At 55.1% G+C, this 14,436-nt stretch overlaps 2 protein-coding genes across 13 annotated transcripts in view; one reads left to right on the forward strand and one right to left on the reverse strand.

Moving 5' to 3' along the window:
* MGAT4C (MGAT4 family member C) overlaps positions 1-14,436 on the forward strand; it is a 485,991-nt gene that overhangs the window by 304,014 nt on the left and 167,541 nt on the right. The window lies entirely within an intron of this gene.
* On the reverse strand, positions 4,832-6,532 carry LOC125434719. Of its 3 annotated transcripts, none has more exons than XM_048500321.1 (3): positions 6,355-6,532; positions 5,857-5,922; positions 4,832-5,501 (listed from the first exon to the last, which is right to left on the reverse strand). In XM_048500321.1, the coding sequence occupies exons 1-3, from the start codon at positions 6,368-6,370 to the stop codon at positions 4,861-4,863; spliced, it is 723 nt and encodes a 240-aa protein (XP_048356278.1). In that variant the 5' UTR covers positions 6,371-6,532; the 3' UTR covers positions 4,832-4,860. The 3 variants fall into 3 exon arrangements, with proteins under 3 accessions (XP_048356278.1, XP_048356277.1, XP_048356276.1); XM_048500320.1 differs by having other exon boundaries at positions 5,857-5,934; XM_048500319.1 differs by having other exon boundaries at positions 5,857-6,532.

Raw genomic sequence — 14,436 nt, forward strand, 5'->3', positions numbered from 1 at the left:
TCATCCAGCAAGTCTCATACGGAGGAGTGCAGAATCAGACCTGGTTCTCTAGATTAGAGTCCTCTGCTCATGTGTATGAGTGAGGAATAAAATTTGGTTCTCCAAATTAGGGCAAACCGGTCTTAACCAGTATACCTCACTGGTTCTCAATTTTTGATAAAGGCTAAAAAACTGAAATGTATTTGAAAAAGGCTAAAAAACTGAAATTTAATCTAAACAAAACAGAGGTGCTACTAGCTTTTACAGGTGGCCAGGGTTGCCTTTCACCAGGTTTAGCTGGTGAGTCAGCTGCAGATCCTCCTGGCAAGGAAAGATCTTGTTTCCATGGTGCATGCCCTGGTAATATCTTAATAAGATTACTGCAATTTCTGTAAAGCCATGGAAGCAAAAAAGGAGGACCTCCTACTAGACTAATGATAGTATATAAATCTAAAATTTCCTTCTAAGCCCTGGAGTGAGGGAGTATAATGTACCTGAGAATTTTAAGTAGAAGTTTTTGTTCATTGTTCGTTCTTTTTGACAAAAGCTCCCTATGGATTTTTTTAAAAGCTGACACAGTAAGGAGAAACCTGATCATGATGATTTGCTGGATTTTTTTTTAAAAAGCAAATATTTTAAATATATAGTTGCTCCACCTATATTCTGAATTGGTACAATTCATTCTCCATCAACCATCTATTCATTTGTTGTATTGCATGTGGATCAGGCCTCAGATTTTCAGTAGGCATTGGGCAGTGGCGTACTGGGGCCAAATGGAGCCCGGAGGCAGAAACCCCTCCGGGCGCCACCCCAATGTGGAGCCCCACTTACTCATGAGTAAGCACCACTTCGCTGCCTAGAAGCCTGGTGCAGGTGAAACTCATGCTCCTCATGCCCAGCTTAGGCATGGAAGAGCGGCTGCTCAAGCAATCTGGCAACTTCCTCTCCCCCAGCTGCAAAGAGTTTCTCCTACCTGCCCAGCTTAGCTGCTGCCTCGTGATCTCTCTTCTGTCCCTTGGCCCCACCCACATCTTCCTGTTCAGTTTCCTCTCTCTTTTTGGCCTCCCTCCGATTATGTAGGAAGGGGCGGGGCCGAGGGATGGAGGCCGAAGAGAGACAACAAGCCTGCCAAGGCAGCAGGTCGGGCAGCAGGTCAAGAGTCAGCAGGCTGAGGCAGCAGGTGAGGAGGCGGTTGGCTGCTGGCATGACGGCACTGATGAGCTGGCAGCCAGCAGCGCACAGAACTTGGCTTTGGTGGGGGCCGGCTGAGGGGGTGCAGGCTGACTGGGAGGTGGGGGCAGGGGCCAATTGAGGCCACATGATCAAATAATTTGTGCCTGGCGACATGGGTGGCCCCATGTCACCATTACCGGTACACCTCTGGGCATGGGCACAATTGTGATATATGTCTATGGAACACCCAATGTGAGCAATTTCAACTCCTAGGATAAACAAACTTAGTTGGTCCCCCATGTTCTCAATTACTTGTGGTCAATATTTCCTTCTAAGCTTGTGGTTTTATATAAGTATCTCCTGATTTGAATGTTATTTATTTTTTCATATAAAACCATATTTGATGGGTGCTATTTTAATTGTTGTACGTTGATTTGTTTTATTTTACTGTTTCGATATTTTTTTAATTGTTTGATAGTTGCCTCATGATCCACTTAGCTAAGAGGTGGTGTGACAATAAAATGTTTTTCTAGTCAAGTAGATATTTTCTTTTTGGACTCCTTACAGCACAGGTGTCAAACTTGCGGCCCTCCAGATGTTATAGACTACAGCTCCCATCATCCCCTGCCAGCATGATGCTGGCAGGGGATGATGGGAACTGTCCCCCCCCCCCCCCACCCCCCGCCCCCCCCCCCCCCCCCTCCCCCCCTCCCCCCCCCCCCCCGCCCCCCCCCCCCCCCCCCCCCCCCCCCACCCCACCCCCCACACCCCACAACCCCACCCCCCCCACCCCCCCCCCCCCCCCCCCCCCCCCCCCCCTCCCCCCCCCCCCCCCACCCCCCCACCCCCCCCCCCCTCCTCCCCCCCACCCCCCCCCCCTTCCACCCCCCCCCCCACCCCCCCCCCCACCCCCCCACCCCCCCCCCCCCCCACCCCCCCCCCCCCCCACCCCCCCCCCCCCCCACCCCCCCCCCCCCCCACCCCCCCCCCCCCCCACCCCCCCCCCCCCCCACCCCCCCCCCCCCCCACCCCCCCCCCCCCCCACCCCCCCCCCCCCCCACCCCCCCCCCCCCCCACCCCCCCCCCCCCCCACCCCCCCCCCCCCCCACCCCCCCCCCCCCCCACCCCCCCCCCCCCCCACCCCCCCCCCCCCCCACCCCCCCCCCCCCCCACCCCCCCCCCCCCCCACCCCCCCCCCCCCCCACCCCCCCCCCCCCCCACCCCCCCCCCCCCCCACCCCCCCCCCCCCCCACCCCCCCCCCCCCCCACCCCCCCCCCCCCCCACCCCCCCCCCCCCCCACCCCCCCCCCCCCCCACCCCCCCCCCCCCCCACCCCCCCCCCCCCCCACCCCCCCCCCCCCCCACCCCCCCCCCCCCCCACCCCCCCCCCCCCCCACCCCCCCCCCCCCCCACCCCCCCCCCCCCCCACCCCCCCCCCCCCCCACCCCCCCCCCCCCCCACCCCCCCCCCCCCCCACCCCCCCCCCCCCCCACCCCCCCCCCCCCCCACCCCCCCCCCCCCCCACCCCCCCCCCCCCCCACCCCCCCCCCCCCCCACCCCCCCCCCCCCCCACCCCCCCCCCCCCCCACCCCCCCCCCCCCCCACCCCCCCCCCCCCCCACCCCCCCCCCCCCCCACCCCCCCCCCCCCCCACCCCCCCCCCCCCCCACCCCCCCCCCCCCCCACCCCCCCCCCCCCCCACCCCCCCCCCCCCCCACCCCCCCCCCCCCCCACCCCCCCCCCCCCCCACCCCCCCCCCCCCCCACCCCCCCCCCCCCCCACCCCCCCCCCCCCCCACCCCCCCCCCCCCCCACCCCCCCCCCCCCCCACCCCCCCCCCCCCCCACCCCCCCCCCCCCCCACCCCCCCCCCCCCCCACCCCCCCCCCCCCCCACCCCCCCCCCCCCCCACCCCCCCCCCCCCCCACCCCCCCCCCCCCCCACCCCCCCCCCCCCCCACCCCCCCCCCCCCCCACCCCCCCCCCCCCCCACCCCCCCCCCCCCCCACCCCCCCCCCCCCCCACCCCCCCCCCCCCCCACCCCCCCCCCCCCCCACCCCCCCCCCCCCCCACCCCCCCCCCCCCCCACCCCCCCCCCCCCCCACCCCCCCCCCCCCCCACCCCCCCCCCCCCCCACCCCCCCCCCCCCCCACCCCCCCCCCCCCCCACCCCCCCCCCCCCCCACCCCCCCCCCCCCCCACCCCCCCCCCCCCCCACCCCCCCCCCCCCCCACCCCCCCCCCCCCCCACCCCCCCCCCCCCCCACCCCCCCCCCCCCCCACCCCCCCCCCCCCCCACCCCCCCCCCCCCCCACCCCCCCCCCCCCCCACCCCCCCCCCCCCCCACCCCCCCCCCCCCCCACCCCCCCCCCCCCCCACCCCCCCCCCCCCCCACCCCCCCCCCCCCCCACCCCCCCCCCCCCCCACCCCCCCCCCCCCCCACCCCCCCCCCCCCCCACCCCCCCCCCCCCCCACCCCCCCCCCCCCCCACCCCCCCCCCCCCCCACCCCCCCCCCCCCCCACCCCCCCCCCCCCCCACCCCCCCCCCCCCCCACCCCCCCCCCCCCCCACCCCCCCCCCCCCCCACCCCCCCCCCCCCCCACCCCCCCCCCCCCCCACCCCCCCCCCCCCCCACCCCCCCCCCCCCCCACCCCCCCCCCCCCCCACCCCCCCCCCCCCCCACCCCCCCCCCCCCCCACCCCCCCCCCCCCCCACCCCCCCCCCCCCCCACCCCCCCCCCCCCCCACCCCCCCCCCCCCCCACCCCCCCCCCCCCCCACCCCCCCCCCCCCCCACCCCCCCCCCCCCCCACCCCCCCCCCCCCCCACCCCCCCCCCCCCCCACCCCCCCCCCCCCCCACCCCCCCCCCCCCCCACCCCCCCCCCCCCCCACCCCCCCCCCCCCCCACCCCCCCCCCCCCCCACCCCCCCCCCCCCCCACCCCCCCCCCCCCCCACCCCCCCCCCCCCCCACCCCCCCCCCCCCCCACCCCCCCCCCCCCCCACCCCCCCCCCCCCCCACCCCCCCCCCCCCCCACCCCCCCCCCCCCCCACCCCCCCCCCCCCCCACCCCCCCCCCCCCCCACCCCCCCCCCCCCCCACCCCCCCCCCCCCCCACCCCCCCCCCCCCCCACCCCCCCCCCCCCCCACCCCCCCCCCCCCCCACCCCCCCCCCCCCCCACCCCCCCCCCCCCCCACCCCCCCCCCCCCCCACCCCCCCCCCCCCCCACCCCCCCCCCCCCCCACCCCCCCCCCCCCCCACCCCCCCCCCCCCCCACCCCCCCCCCCCCCCACCCCCCCCCCCCCCCACCCCCCCCCCCCCCCACCCCCCCCCCCCCCCACCCCCCCCCCCCCCCACCCCCCCCCCCCCCCACCCCCCCCCCCCCCCACCCCCCCACCCCCACACCCCCACACCCCCCACCCCCACCCACCCCCACCCCCCCCCCCCCCCACCCCCCCCCCCCACACCCCCCCCCCCCCCCCCCCCCCCCCCACCCACACCCACACCCACCCCCCCCGCCCCCCCCCCCCCCCCCCCACCCCCCCCCCCCCCCCCCCCCCCCCCCCCCGCCCCCCCCCCCCGCCACCCCCCCCCCCCCCCCCCCCCCCCCCCCCCCGCCCCCCCCCCCCCCGCCCCCCCCCCCCCCCCACCCCCCCCACGGGGGGGGGCTTGCCCGTGGTGGTGGCAGACAGAGAAATAACAGGGGGGGGAGGTCCTCACAGGTCCATTCTTGCTTTGGGCTTCCTCAAGCGTTTGTGCATTGGCTGTGATTCTTGGCAAGCCACCTGAGTGCAGCACAGCTCAGAGGTCTCCCCAACCATCATCAGGTCCTCCACCTGTGATGGAAGGGGCGCCGTGGCGCCCACACAGGACTCCAAGTCGGTGTCCTCAGCCAGAGTGGGATAAGTCACCTCTGCCGCATCTCCAATGAGATTTGCAGCCGGGCCAGCAATTTCACAAGTGGGCAGGCACTGCTGAAACGCTGGGGCAGGCAAGGTTTGTGATGCGACCGCAGGAGCAGAGGCGCCCAATGAACCCCCAGCACCCCTGCCACCCGAGGAGCCCATGCGCTGCAGCAAAGCCGTCACAAGGGTCTGCATTATGTCATTCCCCCTGTCGATGGCCAGCCTCAGCGATGACAGCTCCCTGTTTTGCTCTGCGCGGCTCTGCATGAATGACGCCACCTCCCTTTCCCGCCTATCCTCGAAGCGCCTCCTCTCCATTGCCTCGACCTCTCCCTGCTCCACCATGGCCTTCGCAAAGTCAGCGAGCACTCCAACACGTCGCACACGCCGCCTGTCAGCAGTCATTCTCCGCTCTGGTGAAGTCAGTTCCATCATGGGCAGGGGTGTGGAGCCTGTAAGAGGACATCGTTGTTGAAAGAAGCAAAATTAATAGCCAGGTGATGGAAGGAACTTTTATGAATCCACTGTCATCTACCCTAGGCTCGCATGGAGGGAGACACACTTTCTTGTTGAGCACATGAGCAGATCTGCATAGGCATCCCAGGGTTTGCAGATAAGCTGAATCAGAACCCCTAGCATTCACATTGAGAATCAAGCAGTGAGAGCTCAGTGGGCACGAGTAATGAGCAGCTCACTTTTGCGGCATGCTGTCTTCTCTTGTCGTGCAATGGAGTGGTTGTCCTATGCTCTCAGAGTGCCTACCACAAAAATCGCTGGTGTGGGGTTGGGGTTTGTGTTTCAACGCACCTTCATTTGCACCAGAACTCCCAGCAATAGGATGGTCAAGGACATCATTCATGTCACCAGAGGTGTCTGCAAAGAGAGCTGCCATGAAGGAGAAAGAACATGAGGCCGCACTCATCACTTTTCTTCCTTTTGGACAAGCACTAACGCATTGCGCTGTGAGTGCTGAGCGCTGCAGGGTATTTGGCCGCACAATCGTTCAGCAGCACACCACCCTGGCAGGGCGCAGACACGCAGCACTAACATGCAATGGCTAAGAGGCATCCTGTTGTGGTCACCTCACATGCCCGCCAAGCCTGTGAGGGACCATTGCTCCCTGCATCGCTCTCCTGGCAGGAAACCATTGAATGTGCACTGTTGTTTTGGGGCAAATTCCATCAAGAACAGCTGTGCCCCTTAACCCGTCCCCACTTTTGGCGCACGCACTGTGATGGAGGGATGTCGTGGGAACACCACAAAGCATGGCCTTACACCAGCAGGCTAAACAGCCAATGAACTCACCACTCATCTGCGACATAGGGATCTGCGTGGCATCGTCCTCTGGAGAATTGCTGATTTCTGAGGTGGAAACTGTTGGCGAAAAGCGTACAAGTTCAGTAGCTGCGTGCAGAACCGTTGACCAAAGAGGAGAGAGGGGAGAATTGAGGATTCACCCTGTAGTCCACTGCACTGTGCAACAACAGCGACAGCGGGAATGCAAGCATTTCCCCCCCCCCCCCCCGCCCATCCGCCCCTTACAGAGAAATAGGACATGAGCGGGGACCACAGTTAAACCAACCCAGAAGTGAAGCGTGCAGAGTCTGGAGTGCCCCATCACAAGAGAGGCACAACAGAGCAAGCGCTGCATCCGGGGGTATCAGGCAGAAGTATAGGAAAACTCACCCTGGGATGTAGGGGATGGGGTGGAAACCTGCAGGGGTCTCGCGTCTATGGTCTCCAAGTCTCTGCTCCCAACGCTGGTGGAATCCCTCGCGGCCGCGTCTGGAGAAGCGGTCACGACGCACTCTGTCGCCCGGAGCTGATGCGGGGGGTTGATCGTCCTGTCCCCCCCCAACATCTGCTCGAGCTCCTCATAGAAGGGCATCGTCCGAGGCCCATTCCCTGAAGTGTTGTTGTGCTGGTGTATCCGCTTAAAGTCCCTTTTCAAAGTCTTTGCCTTCGTCCTGCACTCAACGGACGTCCTGTTGTGCCCCCTTTCGCGCATTTGATCTGCCACCCTCTCAAACACGTCCAAGTTGCGGTACGAGGACTTCAGCGAGCGCTGAACTTCCTCTTCCCCCCACACGGCAATGAGGTCCTTCGTCTCCTCCGGCCGCCATGATACGCCCCTACCCGGACCCTTACCCGAAATGGCGGCCGATTGTTTGTGCGCTTCGAAGTTTCCTCCCATCCCGTTAACGAGACTCTTCGAAACGTTGCGCCGCGGTAACGGGGCAGGAAACGAGCTGACGAGTCACCGTGCTGGGCAAATATCACCGTGCAACGGGGCCACGAGGCCTCGGTGGGTCGAGCGGCAAGGCGCACACGACCGAACGGTATGAGGGGGGGAGGCGAGTGAGATGCAAAAGGAACAAAGGAATGTGCGCGCGCAGCCAGAACGCCCCGTCGCACTCCCATTGGATGGATCAAATCTCGTCACACGCTGGGCGTAAACCCTCGCTGCCGCCTGATCCACTTTCGCTCCACATTTGTTTCGCAACTAGGCACCAAATTCTGGGGGGAAACTGCGTTTTCCCAAAAAGTTGCACAAGTATCGAGCGACAGGAAAAATGTGGAACAACGGCTGGAATGTGGCACAAAAAGGGGGTCGGCACACATTTCGGCTTAAGTGTGTGCGAACAGATGTGTGATACTGCGACGACCTCACATGCCAGATCTGCAACAAACAGTGTGTGCGAAAACGCCCCTTGTCAGGAAGCAATTGTGACATGGGGGCAGCCACAGTTTCACATTACAGCAATGTGGTTTCTTGTCTGTACGTGTGTTTTACTCAAGTCAAATTCAAGTCAGGATGCTATTGTTAACGTATGCAGCTCATGTCCAGAATACCTAAATCTACTTCCTCCCTTACCTTGAGAATGCCTTTCAAAAATAAATAAACAAAAATAAGCTACTTACATCCACTATTTTACTTCAGACTTCGTATATACTAAAATGTCAAAAGCTTTGCTACATGTGACCATATCTAAATCCCTATACTACATTTATTTCATTTTCCCCATCAGTTTCACCAGAAATGTTGACCTATATTTCTTTTATTTTCTCACTAGCATCGAGAAGACATCTACAGACAGCAAATATCTTTCTCCAATTAATATCCTGGCTTTGCCTCAGTGGTGAAAAGACATCTGTTGAATGCAAAAAAACTATAAATTGTCAAATATTCCAGCAGTGGGAAATGTGCTATAGAATTGAGTAGGATTTTGTCATCTCATGTGTAAAAATGTCTCTCTGGGAACACTGAAATAGCAGGCTGTCACATACCAGTTGCACAATTAAGGTTGGTAATGTCCTCGAGCACTGATATGTAGTCATTTCAAGGACTTAAAGCATAGATTTCTATTTAACTAGATATGTGGGCTGCTTTCCTCTGATGCATCGAAGTATGGGAAGGAGGATTTCCCAATAAGAAAGCGCATATGATGAGGAGTGAAAGCGTTTAACAGAATGATGATGTGAAGTGATTGCAGATGCCAGGCATTTGGAGGAAATGGAGTTTATGCTGCTCACTCAAGCACAGAGAGAGCTTTCTGGGGAGAGAAAAGCAGAAGTAAAAAAAAGTGATGTGTTGTGATGCCTGGGTGGCAGAATACAAAAGTTGTTAGCCAATTTATTTAGCACTAGCAATAAAGCATGTTGTGCAAAAACAAAAAAATGGGTTCTAGAAAACTAATCCTCCCAGGGCAAGAGATGTGGATGGGGCATGTTTACAGGAAATTTACTGAAATTGTGCCCCCCAAACATCCCAGCTTTGCCAAGGAGGGACAGCAGGGTACCTGTGAATATGAAGACAGCTCTCCCCATCTCTAAAGGCATTCCTCCCTCCCCCATTTGCAAAGCTGTATTATGGCTTTGCAAAGTCGGGAGGGGACAGCCAGCAAAGTGCCTGTGAAGATGGGGAGCCCATTCTGTGAAAAAATACAATGGGCTCTAGCAAGTGAGAACCCACAAGTGGGGACTCCAGAGGACATTACCCCCACCTTTTTTCTTCTGTTCTTCTCTGTCTCTCACTCTCCATCCTGCCAGCCCTTCTCTTATTCTTCTCTATTTTTGCACCGCTACACCAACTCTCCTTCTGGCCCTTTTCCCCAGCTATCTCTTTCTGCTCCACTGCCCCAGCTATGTTTTTTTACTTTCGACCTTGCTACTCTACCTCTCTCTTGCTCTGTTTTTCTGACTTTCTGTTCCAACTCTCTTTCTGCCCCCCCCCTGCTCTCTTTGCCCAGCTTTCTCTTATTCCAGCTTTCTCTTTCTCGCTTTCTACCCCAGCTCTCTATTTTTTATGTTTCTGGCCACCTACTCTAGCTCTCTTTCTCTCTCTCTCCAGCACTCATTGTCTTTTTGTTCTTACTCCAACTCTCTCTTTCTCTCTTTCTCCTTCTGCCCCCCAGGCCAATTCTTGGTAGCTTGCCTGGAGTGTTCTGGTGGTCATGGTGGGTGTGGTGAGGCCTCTCCCTCCACAACACCTTAGCCAGAGCCCTTCCAGGTTTGGTGAGGCCTTCACCCTTCACCCCAAACATCCTAGGGCAGGGTGGCCTGTTCAGTCGTGGCTGCTGGTGTTGCATTTACTGCTAATTTACTCAAGAATTCAGGCAAGGAATAGAACAGCTGTGTGAGGACCCCTACTGGAAAATTGGCTCAGACAAAAAATAGGACAGCCATCTAAGGATCCCAGACCTTTAAGAAATGTTACCAGCTGAGTGAGAAGGAGTTTGGGTGTCGCAGTCCTATCAGCCCCTCTGTACATGAGAAATGCCAACCTCCTGACTATATCTCCCAGATTCATTCGCTTTTCTCGTTTGTCGTTGGGAATACATTGCTCAATTATATAGTAAGATTCTCTTTGGAAAGTATGCATTGCCTTCTCAGAATGCATGAACAAAAGGACGCTTTTTTGGTTTCTTTCTCTGTTTATATTCTGGTCAAAATGCCAGTCCTCTGCTTTTCACTGTTTTCCACATTTGTTTGCTTTATGTGTGGCTTTTTAAAATACAGAATTTATGCAGTATTTACACATGCAGTGTATGTCATTTAGTATTCAATATGCATAAAATATAAATAAAATATATTGTTGATGTATTGATCCACAAATAATGTTGGAAAATATGTACCTTTTCACAGTGTGGTGTAAATAAGCAGAAAATGGTGAAAAATAAAGGACAGGTTTCATTTACACAAGAGAGAAGTGAAAATGAAATGGGGATTGTTGGGCTGAAAAGAGCAGGAATCAGAAACACAAAAATACCCTCATTCTTTAGTGCCCCCCTTTTATTAAGAGCAAATTATGAGGAATCTTTAATTCATGTAGTTTTGAGTGCTTTTGGGTGAAACACAGAATGTCTTATAAATGGCTGAATTGAATATTTAAATCAGCAAACAGAATTTGGGAAACGATCATTATACAATGGTATATTGATCCTCAAAATCAAAATGGATACTATATTTAATTGACTATGTGCTTAGACATATTTGCTATAAATGAAATACTTTTCAGCTAAACCTTTTGCAAAGGAATCTGAAACCCCTCTCCCTGAGTCCCTTGGAGAAAAAGTGTAATATAACTTAAACAGATAGATAAAAAACAAAAACTGAAAGACAGCACCTAAGCCTACACCTTTGTCCCTGATTATTCTCTGTATAGTCAATGAAAAGTTTGCAACCATATCAAGTAGCCACTGATTGTCCAGGAAACCACCATTTCCTTGTCAGTTAGTGCAGTATAGTGGACTCTAGTCTGGTGAATCAGATTTGTTTCCCCACTCCTCCACATGAAGGCTGCTGGGTGATCTTGGGCTAGTCACAGTTCTCTCAGAACTTTATTATCCCTACCTAACTCACAAGGAAGTTAGGCGAGTGGGGTGAGAGATGAGGAGGTAATTGTAAGCTCCCTTGAGATGTCTTTAAGGTACAGAAAAGTGGGATATAAAAACTAACTCTTCTTTTTTGAATTCTATTATGATTAGAGCAGGCTCCCCATGACAGAGTCTGAGAAAGAACTGTCAGTGCTGTAGCACCAAAGGCAATCATTGCAGTTTGGGGCCAATTGAGACCTTCATGCCAGCATAAAGGAAGAAAGGTTTCAATTTCTACCAGTAGTGTGACAATACTTGCATTTATTCTCATGCTTTCTGCAAACAGTGTACTACATAGATGGCCTTTAGAAATAACAACAAAAATAACCACCACAACAAGCAATAATACCCCCAAGCTGGTGACCTGTGATGAATCATGGAGTGTAAACAATCAGGAATCCACCTACAAGGTTTGAGGCTGAGATAAAATAGCATCTTCTAGTTCACCTACTTTGGGCTTCAATAATCATAAGAACATAAGAAGAGCCCTGCTGGATCAGACCAGTAGTCCATCTAGTCCAGCATCATGTCTTTCACAGTGGTGAACTAGTTCCTCTGGAGGGCCAACAACACAGCACAGAGGCTGAGGTGTTTCCCTGATGTTACCTTCAGACACTGGAATTCGGAGGTTTACTTCTTCGGAATGTGGAAGTTCCCTTTAGTCACCATGGCTAGTAGTCACTGACAGATCTATCCACCATTAATCTATTTAAAGTGGTCTATGCCTGTGGCCATCAGTACTTCACTACTCTGGCAGCAAACTACACTTTTTAATGTGAAGAAGTATTTCCTTTTGTTTCATCTGCCTCATTGGATGCTCTTGAGTTCTGATATTTTGGGAGAGGAAAAATGTTCTGTTCATCAAATCTCTCCACCCTATGCACAATTTTGTAAACCTTTTCTATCATGGCTTCCCCACCACCACCCAGGCGTCTCTTTTCTAAACTGAAAAATCCCAAACTCTTCAGACTTTCCTCACGGGGAAAATGCACCAAACCTCTAATCATTTTGGTTGCCCACTTCTGTACTTTTGCCTGCAATGCCCTTTTTGAGATATGGTGACCAGAACTCCACATAGTATTGCAAAAGAAGATGCATTATAGTATTAGGTGTTTTATTTTCAATCCCTTTCCTGATAATACCTAATATAGCGTTTGCCTCTTTTTTCACCATTGTAGCACACTGTTGATACTTTTATTGAGCTGTCTACTAGAACCCCAAGATATTTTTGCCTCTCAGTCTCGGCAAGGTCAGATCCCATTAGCCTATACCTGAAATTGGAATTTTTGTCTGTGTTCACCACCTTACACTTGCAAACACTGAACTTCATTTGACACTTTGTCTTCCGTTCACCTATTTTGTGGAGATCCTCTCAGAGCTCTTTACACTCATCCTTGGTTTTCACCATCCTAAATAATTTTGTCATCTACAGTCATGACCCCTACACTGTTCACTCCTTGTTCCATTTATGGATCACTTATGACCAAATTAAACAATTTTGGCCCCATAAAATTCTCTCCCCAGAATGTCAGAAGCTAAAATGTAATAGCTCTCTAATAGCGACTGCTGAGATTTGGTGCTCAGTGAGCAAGAAGCTGCACATCTAATCCTGAATTAGAATGATTCAGTGCAGGGAGAAGAGCATATTTCTTCCCCTTCCTAATGTTGTATGGGAAAATTTAGGGCGAGGGCATGATTTACATCGTCTGGGATAGATATGATAGGCTTTTAATAGTTTTGATAGGTCAATTTCACCTCTTGCTTCTGAAATAAAACACTCAAAATGCTGGACACAAAGTACATAGTCATCTTTTATCCATGTTGGGCAATGTATAATAAAAATCTTTGTTATAAATCTAGACTACCTGACTACATCCCATTGCTCCACGAATAACAGCTCAATCCAGATTGGACAGGCAACAATGGCACCACTCCTGCACCACTCTATCGCCAAAGAGTTTTCCCCTGACATGGGAAGCCTGTCCAACTCCCTCTCTCCCAAAAAAACTGCTGGAGAGAGTCCCCCATGGGGGACAATAGAGATATGCCATGAAAAATGTGGCATATCTCCGAGGCTGGCTCCACCAGCACATGGTGGCTGGGTAGCCAGTGGAAGCCGACTAAGGTTGGCTCCACCCCCCATCCCACCCTCAGAATGCCCCCAGATGCATCACTGGTGGGTCTAGGCATGGACTGTGGCTTTTACAAGGTGCCAGCTCAGGCATTTACCCCTTGCACGGCTGGGGTGGACACCTGCACCAGCACAGGGCTACATTTGCTGGTGGGTCTGATACCCTCAAGATTTGGCTGACCAGCATATCTGTTAACTAGATTATAAACCAGACTATGTTCAAGTAGTTGAGTAGACATTTTTCTTAATCTGGCATCCCTGAGGTCTTATGCAAAGACAAAGGATATGCAAGCAAAACAAAAATAGTTATTATAGAACGGGAGAAAGCACATCAGGTACAGAATGTGTCACTCAAAGTGCTGACACAAATAAAAATGCTTTATAAATTACAAATTGTTTGTTTGACAATTCAAATTTCAGTACAGTAGTTACTGAAATGCATGCATAAGCTACAGTTTATTTTTAAATTAAGAAAAGCATGTAATTATTTTTCCTCCCACGGTTTGCTTAATTGGCTCTTGTTGATGTGTATGTCTTCGTGCTTTCAAAAACCAGGCAAATAGAACTCAGTGACAGAATCTGCACAAATTAGCATTCTTCTTTCTTTTACATTAAAGATCATTCTTTTACTGATGTCTCCCAAGAAAGATCTGCTGTTACTGGGTTACCCTTCATCAGAAGGACAAAACAGATGAACTAGATACCAAAATGTCAAAGCTCCATTATGCTCACTGTCCTACCTTCATTCCATGAATTCTCATTTTATTACTTTTTTAAAGGACAATAAATTCCAGTCCATAGAGTTCTGTAGGACATTTCATGCCTTTTGCCTGGAGTATGAGACTTCATTAAACACATTATGAATTGCATCTTTGAAATGTTTATTTAAGTCATTCTGGTCAAAAAAGGTGAGAATGCAACTCCACAATTCTGAGAAACAAGACTGTTGTTTTGACTCAAGCAATTAAGAAATAAAAAGCAGACTGATCTTAGAGAGGTGTTGTTTAGAGCATCCTGTGAGATATGAAATGTTCTGGAGATAGAAACAGACCTCACAATATTTGTTTCTGTGTTTTATGCTTATTACTTTAATTGCTTTGTCACTTGGTATTAAGTATTCCAGATCATGTGAGTGAACTCATCTTGTCTGCAATCTAGTTAATAGAATTCTTATTAAATTCTTCTTTTGCTATGTACTAAACAGTACTAGATGAAGAGTGACAAAGGGCATTTTGATAACCAAAGCAACTCCTTTTGTGTTTTCACATACCACTGAAGGGGAATGTATGCATCTCTTCAAAAGAAAATACAAAAATTGAGTAATTTCTTGGATAGGAAATAGACAACTGACAAAATCACAGGATTGTAGAAATTACACAG

This window comes from Sphaerodactylus townsendi, linkage group LG06 (assembly GCF_021028975.2).
Source record: "Sphaerodactylus townsendi isolate TG3544 linkage group LG06, MPM_Stown_v2.3, whole genome shotgun sequence".
NCBI classification, from domain to species: domain Eukaryota; kingdom Metazoa; phylum Chordata; class Lepidosauria; order Squamata; family Sphaerodactylidae; genus Sphaerodactylus; species Sphaerodactylus townsendi.